The sequence below is a fragment of the Ursus arctos genome, chromosome X, assembly GCF_023065955.2.
Source record: "Ursus arctos isolate Adak ecotype North America chromosome X, UrsArc2.0, whole genome shotgun sequence".
Lineage (NCBI taxonomy): Eukaryota > Metazoa > Chordata > Mammalia > Carnivora > Ursidae > Ursus > Ursus arctos.
The window spans coordinates 26,960,290-26,981,809 of NC_079873.1; the positions used below are offsets into that span (position 1 = coordinate 26,960,290).

The 21,520-nt window shown below is 37.4% G+C and overlaps 1 protein-coding gene across 17 annotated transcripts in view; it reads right to left on the reverse strand.

Moving 5' to 3' along the window:
* The window catches only part of DMD (dystrophin), a 2,358,181-nt gene that overhangs the window by 1,257,346 nt on the left and 1,079,315 nt on the right, over window positions 1-21,520 (reverse strand). For all 17 annotated transcript variants that reach the window (XM_057310259.1, XM_057309646.1, XM_048213297.2 and 14 more), the window contains 4 exons: window positions 20,346-20,516; window positions 16,149-16,331; window positions 9,733-9,867; window positions 7,980-8,129 (listed from right to left, as the gene is read on the reverse strand). In XM_057310259.1, the coding sequence (XP_057166242.1) occupies window positions 7,980-8,129; window positions 9,733-9,867; window positions 16,149-16,331; window positions 20,346-20,516 (639 nt within the window). The remainder of the gene's footprint in view (window positions 1-7,979; window positions 8,130-9,732; window positions 9,868-16,148; window positions 16,332-20,345; window positions 20,517-21,520) is intronic.

Here is a 21,520-nt window from a genome sequence, read left to right on the forward strand (position 1 = left end):
TAACAGATCCCCATAAGAACAGGCTTATAGTTATAATTTTTCATATGAGATGAATATAATTATTTTTACCATTACTTTTATGTTTAGTGGGAAGAGAAATGGATGTATTTTTATAGGGTATCTTCTGCAGAAAGACAGACTATCCCCACCTATCATTTCTTGGAAGATGTAATAGCTAATATTTATTGAGTAACTTTAAGCAGGTTTATATAGAATCTCTGTTCAGCTCCCCAATTTGGCTTGAGCCTGAAACTCAGCTTTCTCTTCCAACAAAGAGAATTTTGGCCTAATTTGCCAAGAATATGGCTTGCTAGTATTAGTTTTTAACACAAGGGTAATGCAATGGTCAGTCCTCATAGCTGCATTATTTCTATGGCTTTGATTTCATCCAATTCTTTTGGGGGTGGGGCTGGCCTGTAAAGGCTAACTCATCCTTCCTTTCAAGAGAAAAAAAACACAAAAGTACATTTATTGGAAAACTGCCAGAATCTTGATGTTTTGCAGAAGGCATTTTAGAATAGTCTGCCTCATCCGTGGAAATGGAAGTTAGCTTCATTTCAACATCTGTGAAGTAAGCTCATCAAATCTTCCTCATAAAACTAATGTGGGGATTAAGTTTTATACTGTTTATCACTGCTTAGCACAAGGAATGACATAAAATGCACTCCATAAATATTAGCTATTACTATTATCATAGGGCGATATTTTCTAAGAAGTAAACATACTAAAAGACTCATAAAGCATATACTTTTATTAGACAAACTACTTCCAAATAAAATCTTGACCTCGTGACAGCTACACTGTCGTTTATTTTCCTGGACTACTTTACAGTTCTTCTTTAATCAATATTTGTCCATTCTGGTCTATCTGTGCCAAGGTGGATGTGACACTGAGTGCACAATTCAAAGTCATAATTACCTGGAACAATTAATTGGTCCCTCAAGCTGCCTATCATTAAAGTTACTATTAAAGCAGAATTAACTAGTTCTGATTTTGCCTCTTCTCTTTTATTCTGTTATATAATGTCAGGTGAAAGAATTTACAGATGACTTTGAAAGGGACAGAAGTTGGGGTGTTAATAATTCACAAGGAGGATGAAATAATCACTAATCAAGAGAACTGGTGAAGACTTTGGACTTCTAAATGTGTGATTTTAATATTTAAGACTCTTAGGGTAATTTCTTTTAGTCATCCATAATACTTTTAAGCTCCTGCTGTAAGTTATCCTTAGAAATTGGGAAACTAGTGAATTGGAATATTCACTTCTTACCAGGCAGTTTTTATTGTTAATAGAAGGAAAAGATCACCGATACTGTGGCCAAATGGTCATGCGCCCAGGCTCCAATTGCAAGGAGACTTGGGTCTGAATGCTTAATAGCCTCTCACTATCTCTGTGGCCTTTGATACACTTTCCATGTCTGTAAAACAGGCTGTAAAAGACCTTAAAACATAGGGCTATTGTGACAACAAATGAAAAACTGCATGCTGAACACTTACAGCAGGGACTGGGCCTTTGGAACCATGAGACCGTTAGTGCTATTATGAGTTTTGCTGTATCTTTAACAAATCTTCTGTAGCTTGGTTAGTTTGTAATAAGTCGTAAAAATCAGATGATTTGGTATGATTTTTGGAGCTGATCCCTGGTTTGCTCACCATCTTCGAAATCATTACTATGAGTAGAAAATATAGTGCCATATGATTATGAAGAGTGAACGATGCCTTTTCAAGGAATGGAAAGAATTTATTATGTATCTGAATGCAAACTCACACTCGGAAATTAGGGACGGGATCTGGCGTATCTCTTTTAAATATTCATAGGCAATAGAAACTCTGGCTGTTTGATTGATTTAACAGGCAACTGAATGTTACCTTTGCTCTGCATAATTGTGGCTATAAGAAACATTAGTTGTTCAATAAAAAAAAAAAAAACCCACAAACCTCTGACATAGGCATTTAATTGAGAAGAAAATGGGCTAAGGCTCATCTTCAAGTGAAGGGACACTTTACTGATGGAAAAACTGTTTTTCTTTGGACAACAGCAACAAAAAAAATCAAGGAAATTACGGTTTGAAACAACGTTAGAATTTTTCACTACAACAATCTAATGCACTATAGATTTTTTTGAAAATAAATCAATTTAAAAACGGTTACTGTAATCATTTTATTTCCTCAGCCCCTTAGATAATTTAACCCAAGGCTCCTTCCACACTGCATCAAAACATCAGTCTTCTCAACTAAATATTCAATGGGAACACCCAAAATGATTAATTCAGCTAACAACTTATTAGGTGTTGCTCTAATACCTAAATAGTTTTGAAATGACCAAGAACCCAGATTAGACCCTAAGAAATAGGAAAAGTCTGTTACTACCCATCATATCAACATCATAACTCTAAAGTCTTACCAGCTCCTTAAAGACTGGCATTACGGAATTTGAAAGGATATTATCTCCAACACATATGGTTTTTATCAAAGCTCTAAAGCACCAAATGTGCTTTTTCTTTTCTCATTGCCGAGTTACTCTCGGGTTATTATTGGCTAGATATTTCACATAAGCATAGCCAGGACTGAGAGTGGTTTCAAGTTTATTTATTTCAAGTTATTTATTGTTACTATAACATTCTGCCTAATTGACTACTGAAGTAGAAGTGGAGACCTTCCAATTTAAGATTTAGGGGATAAAAAGTTCTATCAGTCTTCTGCATTTATCTAAACAATAGAGGTGTGTGCATTTCATTGTTTTTCATATTGGAATATATATATTCGTTTGTTTATCCCTGCCCCTGGTGGGATACACACACATACACACAAACACCAAAATACACACACTGGCTTTGAGGGTAGGTACTAAAGTACAAAACCTAGTAAAAATAAAACGCCAATCGTTTCTTGAATATGTACTATGCTCTTAGCACTATAGTAAGCCCTTTCCACACAGTATTTTTTATTTTACTCAGGAGAGCCCTATGAAACAGGAGCTGTTATCACAGATGAGGATGCAGGAGCTTACAAATATTACCCAAGGCCACACAGTCAATGAGCTGTGGAGGGGTGTGCCCGTTATCAACTTCCTGCCTCTAAACAGTCATCTGCTTGTGATACTCAAGTATTTCTCTTTGCCAGCTGGCCTGATGCTAAACTTTGTCAGTAGAGGGCACTGGAGTGACACCAGGGGAAGTAGAGATTTCTTGGTTCCAGTGTGTGTGTACTTCTTTCTTGCTTCCATGGCTCTGGGTTGACCTGTAGGATGCCTTAATGGAGCTCAACTCCTCTGTTCCCAACTCTCCCATAAATTTCAGCAGCACCTTCTGCAGGTGTCTTCTGGCAAGCTCTGTAGGTACACCCGTGGCAAGTTCATCATGGGGGGGCAAATCCATGGGCAGCTTCCTGGTGCCCAAACTGGTTTCCCTCAGTTCACTAGCACCAGCCACAGGTAGCTTTCTAGCAGGCGGAACAGGCCCACCACTTGGCTTCCCAGCAAATCAAGAGCATCCTTCACAGGCTACTTCCCTATGAACTTTGTCAGCATGCCACTCCAAGTTTCTGTTGACACAAGCTTCGGCCCACTGACTATGTAAGAGCCCTGGTGGGGTCCACTCAGAGCATTTCTTTGCCATCTCATGGGCTGGAGTCACACTCCTGCCAAACAGGTCTGAATCCCAGCCTTGGGTAAAGCTCCTTGCTTTCCAAGTCAGTTCCTTCCTTGGGTACTATTGCTCAGCCCTAGGGGACTCTTTTTGAGTTTTCTTCTACTTTCTCTTAAAAATTAATTCCCAGTAAATACTTAATACTTATTTATATTAAACCTTTCCTGTTCAAGTCACTGCGTAGTTTCTGTGGCCTGTCTAACCCTAATACAAGGGGCTATTCCAACCCAAGGTTTTCTGATTCTATAGTCGATGCTTTAACAACTCAATTTGGATATAGCAGAGTAGATTTTCAATCAGGGTCTGTTTTTGAGTTGAATTTTTATTTACTTGGGGGAAATGCCTGGTTCCACACCAAAGAACTTTGCAATGTAAGAACGTAAGTAGTTTTTGTGTTACTAAAGGTTTGCAAGAATATTACATAATATGGCTGATGCCAAGGTCAGGTTAGAGAATGATCTGTTGCTAAGGAGAAAATAGACTCTGCACATTGTTAAAGATTAAAATTTGGGCCTTTTCACAGCTTAGCCAAGGTCGGTTCTACAATGTGACTTTTGATTTTTTGCTTGAACGGCAATTTCTAACCTGACGCTAACAGTCAAATATAAATAAGAGCACACTCTAATTCCCTAACAAAATCCAAATTTAAATGAACTTTGAGTTAGTTGCCATCTACAGGTAACTACTCTTGCTCATTTCCAATAATAGTGCAACAACAGTGAGAGGCCAAGGGACTGTTTGGAATCCCCTTTTCCAATCCTCAGTCCTTCACATTGATAAGGGGAAAGGGTGACTAAAGTATTCGGGAAAGACAGGGGCAGGATTCAGAACTGTTTGGAGGATCCTTGCAGACACCTCCACACCGATCTGACCCACGGTCACCTACTCGTCTTCAGGATCTGAGGGAGGGTAGGCTCTCCTACTCCAGACTTCTTTCCAATTTACAAACATGATCAAACTTCTCCCGGACTTAAATAACAAAAGGTTTCCTACATACCCTCCTAGCTACCATCCCTCTCAGGATCATTCTTCCTCTTAACATCCAAGCTCCTTACAAGCATAGTGCAAACTTAGCTTTCCTCCTTCCTCCTCCCTAATGTCTTCTCTAACGCCCTGGCACTGGTCTCTCTATCCCCAGGGAAACTCCATCAAAACCATTCTGGTAAGTATCATTAAGTGATGTCCTTCTTGCCTGATTCTGTCTTCATCTTACCAGGCCTCTCTATTGTATCTGGCATGTTTTTCATGACTTCTCTTTATAAACTGCTACCTCCTAAGCACCCTGCTTTTAACTCGCGTCTCCTCATACCTCTGTGACCATTTATTCTCATTTCCTTTAGAAACACTATTTCCTCTGTCTAACCCTTGATTTTTTAAAAGATTTTATTTATTTATGAGAGAGAAAGAGAGAGAGAGAGGAGAGAGGGAGAGGGACAAGCAGACTTCATGCTGAGCACTCAGTCTGATGAGGGACTCAATCCTAGGACCCTGAGATCATGACCTGAGCCGAAGGCAGGTGTTTAACAGACTGAGCTACCAAGGTATCCCAGCCTGAATCTTGATTTTATGTGTAATTCCTAAATTCTGTCCATGATTTATTTTCTTTTGGCTTATCTGGGGTGATGTCATGAACTTTACAGTTTTAACTAGCATGTGGCCTGGTAAATCCCACATCTGTATAACTAGTCTGGATCACTCTAACTTCAGAGCTGTGTATCTCTTTTCCTGATTATGGAATATCCCTGCTAGACACTCCCTAAGTACTCTAGTAGACCCTGTTGATACCCTACCACAAAGCCCCTTAACCTCAATGGCTCTGAGTTCACCTAAAGCTATGGTGGCCAGTTTCTGCAAGCACTGCTACAATTCCCACCTCAAAGACCTACATTTCTTAATTGGACTGCCCTCGACAGCCCAGAAGTGCAGGATTTTATGCACCTGAGGGCAATCCTCAAACAAAAACAGACGGAAATTGGTGGATAAACATTCCAGTTTCCATCAGCTCAGTGGGACAGTTCATGATTTCTTTAAAGCTCCCACTAGGACTAGCTCACTCACAGTGGAAACTCACTGATAAAAGTACCCTTTATCAACCGTCCAAGTTTTGGTTCCCCACTCTCCCCACCCCCTCACTTGTCCTTCTTGGTATTATCTCTCAAATTAACTACTACCACCTAAGTGCTTGACTCAGGGATTGCTTCTGGTTGGTATCAAACTTAAGCAGGCACCTCGGGATCAATGGAGATAAAAAGTGACATGTGATTTTTCACCTCCAAACTTCTTTTTCTCATTTTCTCCATCTTGTTTATGAAAAATAACAGCTATCCAGTCACCCAAATCAGAAACCAAGCTGCTCTCCTAGACTTTTCATTTTCACTGTACCTATCACCACCGCCCTTGTCTTCAACTGACATAAAAATACCGCTTCTTCCTTGGTCTCACTACCTGCCATCTCCCTATCTCTTACACCACCTACTCTCCACAGTCACTGCGGAGGGAATATAATCTGCTTGTGGCGACTCTCTTCTCCTTCCCCCTTTATACTCTTTAAAAATATTTATTTATTTACTTACTTACCTACTTACTTATTGAGAGAGAGAGAGCTAGTGAGCATGAGCAGGAGGGGAAGAAAGATAGGGGGAGAGAATCTCAAGCAGATTCCACACTGAGTGCCAAGCCTGACACAGGGCTCGATCTCAAAACCTGAGATCATGACCTGAGCCAAAAGCAAGAGTCAGACGCTCAACCAACTGTGCCACCCTGGTGGCCCTTCCCCCTGACATTCTAAACCCTTCAGTGGTTTCCTGAGTGCGTGGTTATATACCAGGCTGTTTGAGAAACATTGGTCTCCCTCAGCAAACTTGCTGATGCCTACTTGTTCAGGTCTACCTTCAGACACTCCCCACCTGCACCTTACACTCAGGCAAAACCACATGGTTTGCAGATGTACAATGATAACCAGCCTCATGCTTCTAATTCTTTGCATGTGTATGTCTACCTGTCTGGGATTGCCCTCCTACATCTGCCCATTTGGCTATCTCCTATTCTGTTTTTAAAATGTTCACAGGGCTGCCTGCTAGCTCAGTCAGTAGAGCACAGAGCTCTTGATCTCAGGATTGTGAGTTCAAACCCCAAACTGGGTGTAGGGATTACTTTAAAAAATGTTTTAAATCTTAAAAAAATTACAATGTCGTCCACAATGAATTTTCTCTAGAAAAGCTACCCCAAATGCCTTCCTGTGCTGACCCACAGAGGTCTGCACCCTTTTTCTGTGTTCTCCAATCCTCTGTGATAACTTTTAACACAACTTTTTGCATCTTATAAGGACATTATTTGTTTTTGTTTTCTGAACATACTAAGAAACCAGTGAATTTTTGCTTAACTACTTAATGTCTATGAGTAATGAAGGAGAGGAAATTTTCCTACTTACTACTTAACCTTAGAACACTGTCTCACATGTTAGAGACACACAGAGTAAATGGATACACAACTAAACTTCATTATGATCTACTTGTTCTTTTTGAGAAGTAATCCATTCTTGTTTTAGGAGAGTATATGTAAAACACTATTCAATTGGGAGTAATATGCTATTTTCTCTTAATTTTGATTGAAAACATTCAGAAACCACATGGTTTAATTTTTACATATTACAATTCTTCTGTTACATATAAATTAAAGCTCTTTAGTATTACTTGGGAAGAATAAACAATATCTAGGGTACTAAGGATCACACATATGACTAACAGATTACACATGACCATAATATGTGTGTGCATGTGTTGAAAAGGGGGGGGCGGTGCCCAGATGGCTCAGTCGGTTAATCCTCTGACTTTGGCTCAGGTCATGATCCCAGGGGCCTTGGATCAAGCCCCACAGCCAGCTCCCTGTTCAGCCAGGGGTGGGAGCGGCGTCTGCTCCTCCCTCTCCCTCTGCCCCTCCACCCTACTTGTGTTCTGAAAGGGAAAGAGGGAGAAAGAGATGAGGATACCTACACGTATTAGTTAATTTTGGGTAGGGAGGGAAAAGAATCCTGTGGCCAGGTAAGATCTGATTTTGAATAGTTAGTCTACAGCTTGTAGACTTGAGCATATCACTGTATTCGGTATGTCTCCATTTCCTGTTAAAACTCACCCTTTATAATGTTTTTTGTAAGATAAAATGATAGAAAACACATGTAAATAATTTACCCACGTCTGGCACATGACAATTTCTAAAACCTGGAAGTTGAGCCAATATTTAACGTATGCTTTGTTTTAACTGAGAAACCTAAAAGTATTCGCTAGGTATTTACGCAAATCAGTTTAAAAAGATTTTTCACTCTTATCGTCATACCTCTTCATGTAGCTCTCTCCAGCGAGAATTAAATGTCTCAAGTTCCTCATTGATCAGTTCATCCATGACTCCACCATCTGTTAGGGTCTGTGCCAATATGCGAATCTGATTCGGGTTATCCTCTGAATGTTGCATCAAATTTTCAAGTGACTGAAACACATTTGCAATAATTATTATTTCCCTTCTTTTTCTAAATATATTGAATTAACACAAAATGCTCAGTATCTTCTTATTTACATATCATTAAGTTAAAAACAATTTAAAGCAATACTGAATTGGGATAATAAAACATGAAAGACCATTGTTACTTAAAAAACTATGATGTTTCTGCATGTATATCTTCATGAGCTTGTGGCAGGATTGTGGACTGGGGCACTTAAAAATTATCCACAGCCACCTTCTTCTTTGATGTCCTCTACTCTTATACCTGGAAAGGTAAAATACTCAATTTCTCAACTTCTGTTACAGCTAGTGATGGCTAAGTGACATGATTCTGAACAATATGTAGATGAAACTCAAGAGCAGAATTTCCCTTCCCAAATAAAAAAAAAAAAAAGGTACAACCTCTAGAAGAAATCCCTTTGCCCTTCATACTTTTTCTCCACATACATAGCTTGTAAGTGGAGCAGGCATCTTTGGATGGAAAAGCAATAAAGATGAGGATGAAGTCCTTTAATACGATCATTTACTAGGATAACTGCTTCATCACACCCTTTGTTCTGGCCACCGTCCTTCTACTAACGCACTGTGTGTGCTTCAACTTTTATTGGAAGATGCATCACATTGCCAATTCACAAGGAATGCTTGGTCAGTTGACATCTCTGATTAGCACAAGGCCAAACTTATAGTCCATTTGAGACCAGTCTCATTGTTCTTTGATACCTCTTCAGGTTTTACAATCCTCTCAAGAAAATAAGGAAGTTAGATGTAGGATGCTTAGGTTCTTGTTGTAACACACTAGAATCTCAATACTATCTAAAGTGACATTTTACATTTCCTTCACATCTTAAAATATGTACATTATTTTAGCATATTTACACAGGGGTTGCACTGCAAATGGCCCTGTGTACAATACATTTGGCAAAACTACATACTTATTATTTACATAAAGGGTCATCCAAACATACAATAAGATGCACAGAAAGAACAGAAATGATTATTATGAGAAGTTCACATAAATCAAAGTTTATACCTGCCAATTCCTCTAAATTTTACTTTTGAAACATCTTCAAGATAAAACTTGAAAATGTACTTAGAGTCTGTAGTACTAAAATGTCTGAACATTTTAAAGATACATTCCTAATATCAGAGCATGCACATTTAATACCTTACAACATTCTGTAAGGTATAAATTTACGCTTTTAAATATTCTAAAAGTATGTTTCAATTCAATAATTGTAGCTTTTAAACTGGAAATAACGTTTTATATGATCATCATCGTTTAGCTCTACTCTGAAGGAGCAAAACAGTACCTTCACACTGTCTGTACGGGTCTGTGGTAGATTTAAATAGGTAAAGAGACGTGTCAACATAGAACTTTGTCATATAGAATAAGGCAGATGTCCTCAGGAAAAGGTTATTTAAATCCTTTTAGGACCTCAAGACTGGAAGCTTTACAGAAGAAACAAAGGCTTCATCCACAGCACCAGGGCCGGGGGAGGGACAGCAGCCACACTATCTGTACTGTTTTCTACCTGATCCTGGGCATCCACTGCATGGGAATTTTTCTCTTTCCGATTAAGTCACAACTTACATCAAGCACCTCGGAGATTTCCTCAGCTCCCCCAGAGATATTTTCAGTGGTTTTCAGTTTGAATTCTACTTCATTGAGCCACTTGTTTGCCTTCTCCAAGTATGACAATAACTCATGCCAGCACGCCCAAACTTCCTAAGAAAGAAATACATATCACAGATGAAATATGTGGTAGAAGTGACTATGGAGCTTTGGAATTTTCATTTTTAAAGCTGTGAAAATGGAACAAGTTTATTTTACATTGTTCACCTTTCCTTTGCAGTAGATAATTAAAAAAGCAACTAGTCATGTTGATCAGCTAATATGTTTATAATTACTAATCATTAAGGAAACATCTTACTACAAAAATTAATTAAAGAGTCAGTGATTTGCTTTTTTAAATAAAAAACTCATCAAAGATACAGTCTGGAAAATAAAAAATAAAAGCATACACAAAAATTCCTACATATAAATCTAACATCTCAAAACATTAACCATGACTACTTTTCTGTGAGCTCCTTTAAACTTTATCACATGCAAGTAATTTGATAGCTAACATTAAAGTACAGATTTAGCTACAGAGCTCTTTTCACTAAACCTTACATCATATAATTTTTCTATATTACTAAGAAGATATATTTTTAATGAAAATCTAAAGTTTCATTTAAGTGGCTGTATTATTGTTTTCTTAACAGTCAAAACTTACTGGGTAGTTAGACTATTTTTGGTTTTGTTTGCTAATATATTTGTGGTGAAGATCATCATGAATATAGATTTTTTCCCATATTTCAAATTATTTCCTTGAGGTGTATTAAGAGGAATATGACTAATAACTACTTCAAGGATAGGACTATTTTAAATTACTTTTGATACATATTAAAAAATAATTACTGTAATACACAAATATGCTTATATATAAAAAAAGCAAAACTTTAAGATTGCAACCAGAAAATACTGAAGAGTATTTTATAACCTTGGGATGGGAAAGGATATCTTAGGTAAGACATTTTGTAAAAAACAAAACAAAAACAAACCAAAAAAAACCTGAATAAATTTGATTATAATAGAATTAAACCCTTCTATTTATCAAAAGATACCATGAAGAAATTGAATACCAGCCTCAAACTTGAAGAAAACAATTGCAAAATTTGTAACAGATGAGTAAAAAAGAAATGACCCCAGGTCAGTTAAAAAGTGAAGAGACATCCCAATAGAAAATGAAAGGAAAACCTAAACCAGCATTTCAAAGAAAAAGATATATGCATATCCAACAAATATATGAAAATATGTTCAACCTCATTAGCAGTCACGGGAATGTAAGTCAAGATTACATGATATTTATACCATGTTGACTGACACAAATGAGAAATTTCACAATTCCAAGTGTAAGAAAGATACACATTAACAAAAATTTGTATTTATTGCTGGTGGGTGTGTCTACTGGAATGACCATTTTGGAAAACAATCTGTCATTCTAGTCAGGTGAATATTCACATACCCAACAATCCAGCAACTCCACTTTTGCATATATATCCTCAGAGAAAGTACTTTGTATGGACAACAAAGACAGTTAAGAGAACGTTCATTTCAGTACTTTTGGTAATAACTTAAAATTTTTTAAAACAACCTTATGTCTGCTAACCAGAGAATGTAGAAATACACTGTACTACATTTAAACACAGAACACAGAAGTAAAAATGAAAATTTCATCACACAGACAACATGGATGAGTCTCAGACACAAAAATGTTGGGCAAAATGGGCAAGCCCTAAAAAACTAAGCATTATAGGTTATGATTTTTTGTAACGCTCAAAACAAGCAAAATTGAGCAATACATTATTTAGGTATTCATGTGAGTGTGATAAAACATTTTTAAGCAAAGAAATAATAAAGGCAAATTTCTGGATTATGGTTATGTCTACTGGGAAAAAAGCAGGAAGATGCACTAGAGGATAAAAATACAAAAATGGTCATTTCCCCCATTAGATTTGAGACTGTAAATATTGGACAAATCTATAAAAACAGTAGTGCAATCACTACCACCTGCTACCACCACCCCCCACACTCCACAAAAAATAAAGCCAAGGAAGGAAGTTTTATTTTAGGAGAAACCAAAAATTCTGTCAGATTTCCCACATTTTCACTCTGCTTATAGCCCTTGCAAATGATGGAGGGCAGTCCCTCTCTATTGATGAAAAGAATCAGTCCAACCTGTCTTGCCACCCTACCAATACTTGCTTAGTATTTTATGTACAGTTTATCACAGAAAGTGAAATTAAGTATTTTGCTTTAAAAGGTGATAGAAAACTTAAATCTGGGTCATTTCCAGCTCCTGCTGGACTACAGGCTGTCTTCCTTCGGGCAAAGATCCCAGTGGGAAAATATAAATATCTCCTTAAATACCCGAAGGTACTTTAGAGCTTTGAAGATAAGGAGATGTGATTGGTAATGTGTCTTATTAACTTTGGTGCAGATTGAGGTAATGAACTACCTTGCTGATTTAACTGTCAGGATGGATGGCCTCTTGTGTCCTCAATGCATCTGAAGGACGCAGCTGGAAAGCCTGAATGTACTGGCTTTACAGGTCACCTTTGCAAAATAAAATGTAGTCTTGCAGCCTGAATTGGAGCTAAAAGCCACTTAGACTAACTGTTAGGCTTAGCAGTTTGGAACTCAAAACTACTTGGAAATCACAGAATTCACAGTGGCTTTGAAGAGATGACAACTGAAGAAGAAACTTCCATTCAAAATAGCAAATGGAGCTGATGTGGCATTCCCCCCAACCCTTGCTTTCGTGATACTGAAATGCTGGGTAAAATATAAAGGACAACATTTAAGTTCATCGGGCTGCTCTATGAAATATGAAAATCCTCCTGGAGCAGAAACAAAGAGGGAAGTTAAGTGCATGCAGAGGTTGGGAGGCCAAGCTTAACAAAACACTGGCGTATCACAACAGGGTATGTGACATGCCAGCTAGGGTATTCAACACTAACTTGGGATGAAAAAAGGGGCACTGGTCTCAGGAAGTCCAAGAGATAGAACAGCGTAAAGTTCTGTGCCACCTATCCTGGAAACAAGAACTATAAAATCCCTATCCACTGGACTAAAAGGAATTAGCAAGGAAGCTGAGAATCCTTTGGATTTTAGTTGGAAAATAAGGAATCACCCACTAGAAACTGAAACCGAAGTTTATATCACACATGAGAGTAGAACGTAATATTTCTACGACTCTGGCAGGAACATTAAAAAAAAACTCATAAGGACCCTCTGACATCCCAGAGAAGAAAGGATTTTCAGTAAAAACAATTCCTACTACAAGTGAACTCAAAAACAAAAAAATTACAAGCCGCGTGAGAAAATTTACTGCCATTTGAGGCAGTCAGTAGTTGTAATGAATGTAGAATCTGCAACTTATACTCTAAAGATGACACAAATGTAAGGAATTTTATAATAAATAAGTTTAGCCTGCTGTTAAAAGTTGCCAGTAAGATCTCTTTTTCTTGAGACTGGCAACTAGAGTTCATATGTAAGAAATAAAAGGGCTAAGTTCCCTATATTCTATGTTAAAAAAAACTTATGCAACATGTTTTCACAAGCTGTGGTGTAAATAGAGGGGGCTGACGGGGAGGGCAATGGGGGAGGATATGAAGAAGGAAGAACTGGAAAGTGAGGCAATTTTTTTAAAGATTCTATCTTTTAAAGTAATCTGTACACCTAACATGGGACTTGAACTGACAACCCCGAGATCAAGAGTCATGTGCTCTACCAACTGAACCAGCCAGGTGCCCTTGAGGCAATTCTTTTTCTCAACTTTTTACTGTGGTGTTTAGGGGAAACCCACCTCGTCCCTTTTCTTTAAAGGATCTAAAATAATACCACTCATCAATGGGTGGGTACATTCAGAAAGAGATGGTTGGCATGCATTCCCTACTGAGATGCTGGTATGACCAAAGAGGAATCAAGGAGTTACAGGAGATGTAATCTGCCGGAGCTTGCTGGCTAAGCTGAAATGTGATAGAGAAATAAGACTCCAGGGCATCATGGAAGCATGGGTTTAAAAGATGTAACTTTCAAGAGAATGTGGTTTAAGGCTACTGGCAAGAGTCAGCCTGAAATTTTTTTGAATACTCCAAGGCACCAGGAATGAATAGGAGATCTTTGGTGGGGGGAGGTTTAAAGTCTATATGCATATGGATCCCCAACAGATCACATCAAGTCTATAGAGAACAAGCCAGATCAGTGGTTATAACCTCTAGAATCTGGTGATAACATACTCATCATCATAGATGTCTATGAGTGTTAATAAAAGGGTATAGCAACTGTGACTGGCAAAGAGAAGGCCATTCATATGGAGAATGTATTTCCCCTCATTATTCTCCCTTAAACCAACACTACACAATCACTATCCAGAAACTGAGTGGGAGGAGGGGATGCTAAAATCATTTTTTTCTCACTCCCACCTTTGGATAAATTGCTGAAGCCACAGATTAATCTAAACTAATGGAAGATGTTAACAAACTATGAGATCAAAATTTAAATAAAATTAAATTTTAATAACTAAAAGTGAATGAAAAATCATGGGATCAGACAGCAATAGTGATTAGGAAGTCAACTACTAGGCAGAAAATGAGGTTTGACATGGGTGGTTACCATTATTGGAAAACCAAAACTCTTTCATGCTCATTACTCACTGAGACTTCTCAACCAAACAGACTGCATAGGTTTAAATTGTTTAACAAAAGGAAGAAAGATAATCAATTATGCAAAAGCAGAAGATTGCATAAAAGAAGAGATAAATTTTCTAAATAACTAAGTAAAATCTTAAGAAATAGAAAATAAGGTCTTTGAAAAAATACAAAATCATACCCACACGTGTATATAGGTAGATATGTATACAGAGATGAGTATATTTATACAACAATAGTCAGTTCAAGAGATAATTTGAGAACTAGAAGACAGATTTCAGAAAAATACACAGAATCCAATTGACAGAGACAGGTATATAGAAAATATTAAAGGGAAACCTTTACATAATAGCAGATGATGACAGATGGGAGCTACACTTGTGGTGAGCTTAGCATGATGTACAGAGTTGTTTAATCACTATGCTGTACACTTGAAACTAATATAACACTGTGGGTCAGCCATACTCAAAGAGAGACAGAGAGAGAACAAAATCTGTTGTATTAGTGTTGAGAGCTACAGAAAATAAAACAAAGAACGGGAAAGGAAGGGAAGAGATGACACTATGGGTCCCAGGGAAGTCAGAACTAATTCACTGTCATGTTACAGGAGGGAGGATTTTTGTTACAGGAGATACATTTTTGTATCTAGAAAATGGCTTTTTGACAGTATTTTAAAATGAAACTCCTGAATATTTTCTTACATTCTTAATTTCTTTACATCATTATTATTCTCCGCTTCGTATTACTCATGTTGTTCATGTAAAAGAGAGGCCAATCCATCAGAATTCTATTTTGGGATATGTTTTCTAAAGGGATCTTTTATTTTCATACTAATAAATTTTTCAAGACTATTGAGCTATCCTTCTATTTCTCATCTGTAATTACACTTATAGCCTCTTCTATTTGTACTGAAGTTGTAAAGTCATACAGTCCTTTTTTAGCCCCTCTCCACTGGTTTGGAATACATATGAATTCTTTATCAACTGTATTCACTAAGATGACTCAGTTCATGTGGGGGAAGGGACTTAATTTATAGCTCAGCTAGTGGGCAGTCTCTGGCAGCATTGGCTTTTGGTGCTAGGTAAAGTTTTGGGCTCCTCGACACAATCCTTACTGTTATTAAATAGTGTTTTCACACGAAGTATTTATCAACTATTTTCAGATAATCTAAGGAGTAAAGCACATGGAAAAGATAAAGCAGGACTTAAGGTGATACATAAATATAATGTAAAATGTCCCTCCAAAAGAGCTAGACAACATGTCTTATGAATAACCCTACAGGGCAGAGCGATTCTTAAAGACAATTATAAAAAAATATACTTCTTCACAAAATACCTTTCTGCTAAGATTTTTATGCACATTCAAATATATGAAAGAATAAAGACCAGTTTCTATAAATCTTGAGGAAACTTATTTATAAGATTTTTGTGACCTAATAATAATAATGGTAGTAATAAGAAGAATTAGAACCAAACTGCTCACATTTATTGGGCACTAGACTAAATACTTTAACTAAAATAGCTCATTTAATTTTCTCAGCACCCTATGGAACAGGTACTTTTTGTCCATTTCACAGATAGGAAACAGATTTATACAACGTAAGCAACTGGCCCAAAGTCACAAACTTCTAAGTGCCTTTGTGAGGAATCTGAGCCTAAGTAGTCTTAACACCAGTCCTATTCTTAATCACTGTGTTTCATGTAGGATAATAAACTGACACATAAATAATAAAGATCAAGAAAAGCAACTGACTTCCAAGGTCTTGCATTTGCCATTGAGCCTGGTGCAGAGCCACTGATAGCTGGTGGTTAGAGTGTCAAGTTCCTTTTTTAAGGCCTCTTGTGCTGCAGGTGGAGCCTGAACTATGACACTATTGACGGACTCAGTAAGGAGTTTCACTTTGGCTTCTTTCTGCTGGGCCTCTTCTTTAGCCCTCTGAAAAACAAAGAATGCTCTCTTACTTGATAGCAAGGCAATGGATTTACTTACAAAGTGCATTCCTATGTATCATACACTTTCCTCCCCCACAAGATCCCTGTGAGGAGATTAATAAAAATAAATCCAGTAGTGACTACAATCACTTCCACAAATTTAGGTTAAGTTAAAATTTGAAGTTGGAAGGAAAAAAAATATCAGAATATAATAGCTCTTTCATCAGAATGCTGTGCAAAGTAGTCAACATGTGGTTATGTATTTGTGGTATGCTCTCGCGCCCTCTTTCATATATATGTGGGTGTGTGCGTATATACACACACGCACACAGACATATATAGGAGACAAGCAAGAAACACGTATTTCAATACTAACAAAAATATCCCATATTTTCGAATTGAAATCATCTCAAAATTACTCAGATGAATGAGTAATACTGAAATCAATATAAATGTCACTGTTCAAATCAAAGATAATTAATATAGAAAAGTCTTCTTAATGCTACATCCAGGACCATATTTTGAGAAAAGAAAGTTCTATTCAGTAACCAAACACATACAAGAGAAGAGGAGAAGAGCAGCCCCTGAAAGGAGAGAGACTCACCTGGTCCGCAGCTATGCCTTTGGTCTTCTCCCATGGAACATAAAGTATTTCACAGAAAATCAACATCAGACAAGGCTACCCTGTTACTACTGTGGATCATTCAACAATACCACTACATTCCATAATCACGGTAGAATACATACAAAGCATAAACTGCCCAAACCACAAAATACCTAACAAGTCCCTGCCCCCATTAATTTTAGTCTGTGCTATCTTCAACATCACTCTAGCCCTCCTTCATTCTAGGACAGATTTATTAAGATACCCAATCACAGAGTTATTCCCACTTACTGACAACATGCAATCCAAAGCAAAGCTCTTCAACTCTCCCTCAAATCATCTAACACAAACCCAGATCCTACAACAGGTTCTTTCTAATATGCTCTAACTCATACAACCCATGGTTCCCCAAAGTACTCACTACCAGAAGTACTAAACCCAATTTGTCCAACTACTGTCCAATTATATGAATCTTGCTGGAGGCCTTTAGCTGCAGGACATTTATACTCGACTTTCGATGTGTACCTGCATATCTCTCTCTCTCTCTCTCTCTCTCACACACACACACACACACACACACACACACACACACACTCACAATGTATCTTTCATTTGAGTTACTCCAAAGGCCAACCCTGAGATGAGCTTTCACGCATAAGGAGTTTATGTGCCATGTAAAGCAAATACTGGTATAGAAATGGGGAATGGAGACAGGGGAATAGAGATTATAAAGTTACACTTATTCAGCTCAGCAGCCTGTGTTGGTGACTAGTTTAATCATGTTGGGAAACCCTGGGAAACACATGCCTCAGGGGTATCACACTCAAAAGGTGAAGAACTGGGGTACTTATACATCATCTCCCATCATTGGTTGAAGGCTTTTGGGGGGATATTAATTTCATAGTAGTGAAGCCTGACACATAGATGAGAAAAATGGGATGCAGGAACCACAGAAAGTCCTTACATCCAGAAATGCAGGTGTGGCAGGGGGAATTTGGGGCTACATACAGTGTAGTGGTGAGTGTAAGGGAAGATGGGCAAGAAATGGACAAGGTCAGCTATAAAATGCCTTCATACTTTTCAACACAATTACCCTACGCCTTTGGACTTATTCTCATGATGCCTCAAAAGTATATAATACGATGGCAAATGCCAAGATGTTTTGAACATTAAGCGATAGCCTTCACAGATTTTGATGTAATTGATTAAAAATTTTAGCTCAAAATTCTTAAATCTGTTTTTGGCATTACTGAGCATAAGGTTTGTTTCTACACAAACTATATTTTGACTATAGTAATTTTAGCTTACAAACAATTTTGACAACCATTAATCACTACGTGCTGTTGTGTGCTATGTCAGACACGCCGTACGTGCTACTTTGTTGCATCTTTAACAAAACCTTGCGAGATGCGTTTTGTCATCTCTATATTCGACATCAGAAAACTGAGTTTCCAAGTGTTTAAGAAAGTCATCCTGGAAACTACATCCTTTCTTTCTCATCGTTTCTGTTAAGCCCATCTCAAATCCTCCGTGAAATGAAGGAGCATGCTGTACTGGATCCAATGAATGAAATTACATTTTATACAAGTTACAAACAACCAACTATCAAAAAAATGCAGGATGAAGAACACTTCTTCCTTCCATTTTTTGGCTTTCATGAATTCTTAAAAAAAAAAAAAAAAAAAACCAGGCTTAGAAGCTGGAAAACGTTTAGAGGAGAAACGGAGGTAAAATTTCTCTACTGAAAGAAAAGTAGAAAACTAAATGATTGGTATAATTTGAATGTAATCCTCGTCAGAAATGATGTATTTTCTCCCCTTTATTTCCATGAATCTAATCCAACCATTCGATTAAGACACACCTTTCATTGCCTCTATCTCAAACCCGTGGTTCTCAAAGTATGTTTCTTGGAACCACCTTGGAACTTGTTTTCTAGTATCACCTGGAAATTTGTTAGAGGTGAAAGTTCTCAGGTCCCATCCCAGACTCAGTGAATTAGAAATTCTGGGGTGGGGCCTAGAAGTCTGTGTTTTAACAAGTCCTTTAGGTGATCAGGATGCTCACTCAGTTGTGAGGACCACATTCTAGTCTGTCATACAATGAGAGCAGGAAATACATTTACGTAATTCTGGTAAGCAGGAGGACTAGAGTTACAATAGTGTAAATTTAAAACAAAATAAAGAAGAAAACAGTTAAAATTGAAATCTCAGAGATTTTTAAAGAATTTAATATAAAGTTTCACCATTTATTCATTGTAGAACTCCAAAAGAATTTTCAAGTCAGATAATGCTCATCAAACACTCCCAGAAACTCTTTAATGTTAATTGAAAAGTTTTGTTTACAGGGAAAAAGAAGTAAGGAAAACAGCATAATCATTTTCAAGTAGAAACCAGGAGATAAAAGTAAATAAACAGAAGGCTATCTCTACTTTTTCTCTGAGTAAATTAGGGAGAAATATCTGAGTAGGTCTGCCAGTTTCTTTTGACAATAAAGATAAATTTGCTCTCAACATGAGCACAGGTGGAAGCCTGGACAAGGTACCATCACTACCCTCTAGGTAGTGAAACAAACCTAAAGAGATTACCTTGACTGGCAGGCAAAAAAAATACAAGAAATTGCATCTTCTTGCCAACTTCCCTGGCTGTTGTTGTCAGAGGCTGCCTGAGCTTTTCCTCTTTTCAATATTACCCCCATCCTGGAGCAATTTCATAGCCAGATCAATTATTTAAAGAAGTCAACGTGGACTAATTGGTTGGGTTACTCATCTCAAGAACTGTGTGCAAAATTTCAAAATTTGAGACAGCCTGCTCTCTAGCACTGGAAAAGAGAAAGGGATCTGCCTGGGTGGTTTGCCAGATAGGCAAACTTCAGGGAGAGAGGGAAGAGGGCCAGAAGAGGGTCAGAGCTAAACACAGGAACTGGGAGAAGTACAGCAGCTGAACGCAAACTCACTGCTGATTATCTACTTAGGGATCTGAGGGAGTGGCTACAAAGTATTAGAGAAGGTGAGGAAAACAGCCACCAGGAGAATGGGATGTGAGGAGAAAGGCAACAGGGATGGCACATGACTCTAAAAGAAAACAAAAGAAAAAATAGCATAGTTTGGAATAGCTTGGGATGGGATAGTGTGGGATGGAATGGCATGACATATATTCAATATTCTTGGTTCCATGACAGATAAAGCCTGTGACTATGAGTAAATTATTCGCCTATCTGGGTACTTCAGTTTTTGGTTCATCAAAGAGAAGTGTGGACTATTTTGCTTCCAAAAATATCTTGTAGCTCTCAGCATCTACAGTGATATAATTTTCTTAAGAGTGATCTCCCCACATTCAAATTTAAAATCATTACAGTCTCTTGTTTGAAACTGTCCAATGGCTTTCCCATTGCTTCATTTTATTTGGTTTATTTTACCTTCATCTCCTCAACTGCTGTCTGTAATTCATCGGGGGTTTTATATTCGAAATCTCTCTCCAGGTATTCTTCTTCAGCTTGCGTCATCCATTCATGCATCTCTGACAGATCTTTCTGAAGACTTAGGGTTTTATCCAAACCTCCCTTTAAGGCTTCCTTCCTGGCATAGACCTTTTATAAAACAAACCAACAAGCAAAGCATGAATATTGAAAGTCACAACACATTATCATTATATTATTACTGAATGGTCTGTAAATAACAGAAAGCTTAGAAAAGATGAAGCAAGAAGTAAGAAAGCTTATATGAATGAGGAAATAACTCATGGCTATTGGTTACACTTAATTTCACATAAGTGTTAAAATAAGATATAGCATTTACTTGGCATATGTAATAAAATGAACATATTCCCCCATGACTATAATTTAGCTATTGTGTGTGGCTATGCTTTTCTGTGAATAAAGAATAGAGAAAGCAATTTTTTTATATTATGTTTCAGTTGAATATGTAAATTTATTGGCACAGTATCTAATGTTCATAAATCTGAGTCTACTCTTCTACTTTATTTTTTAAATTCTTTTTACTCTTTTGCTTTAAAGAATGTATCATACAAAACACAGTGTACAAAGTGACAGGAATAATTGTAAATACTTATGCCCCTAACATGGGAGCACCCAAATATATAAAACAATTAATAATAAATATAAATAAATTCACTGATAATAATACAATAATAGTAGGGGACTTTAACACCCCACTTTTAGCAATGGACAGATCATCTAAACAGAAAATCAACAAGGAAACAATGGCTTTGAATGTCATTTTGGACCAGATGGACTTTACAAGTATATTCAGAACATTTCATCCTAAAGCAGCAGAATACACATTCTTTTCAAGTGCCCATGGGACACTCTCCAGAACAGATCACATATGGGGTCCTAAATCAGGCCTCAACCAGTACAAAAAGACTGAGATCATACCATGCACCTTTTCAGACCACAACGCTATGAAACTTGAAGTCAACGACGAGAAAAAGTTTGGAAAGACCACAAATACAGGGAGGTTAAAGAACATCCTACTAAAGAATGAATGGGTTAACCAGGAAATTAAAGAAGAAATAAAGAAATACATGAAAACAAATGAAAATGAAAACACAAAAGTCCAAAACCTCTGGATG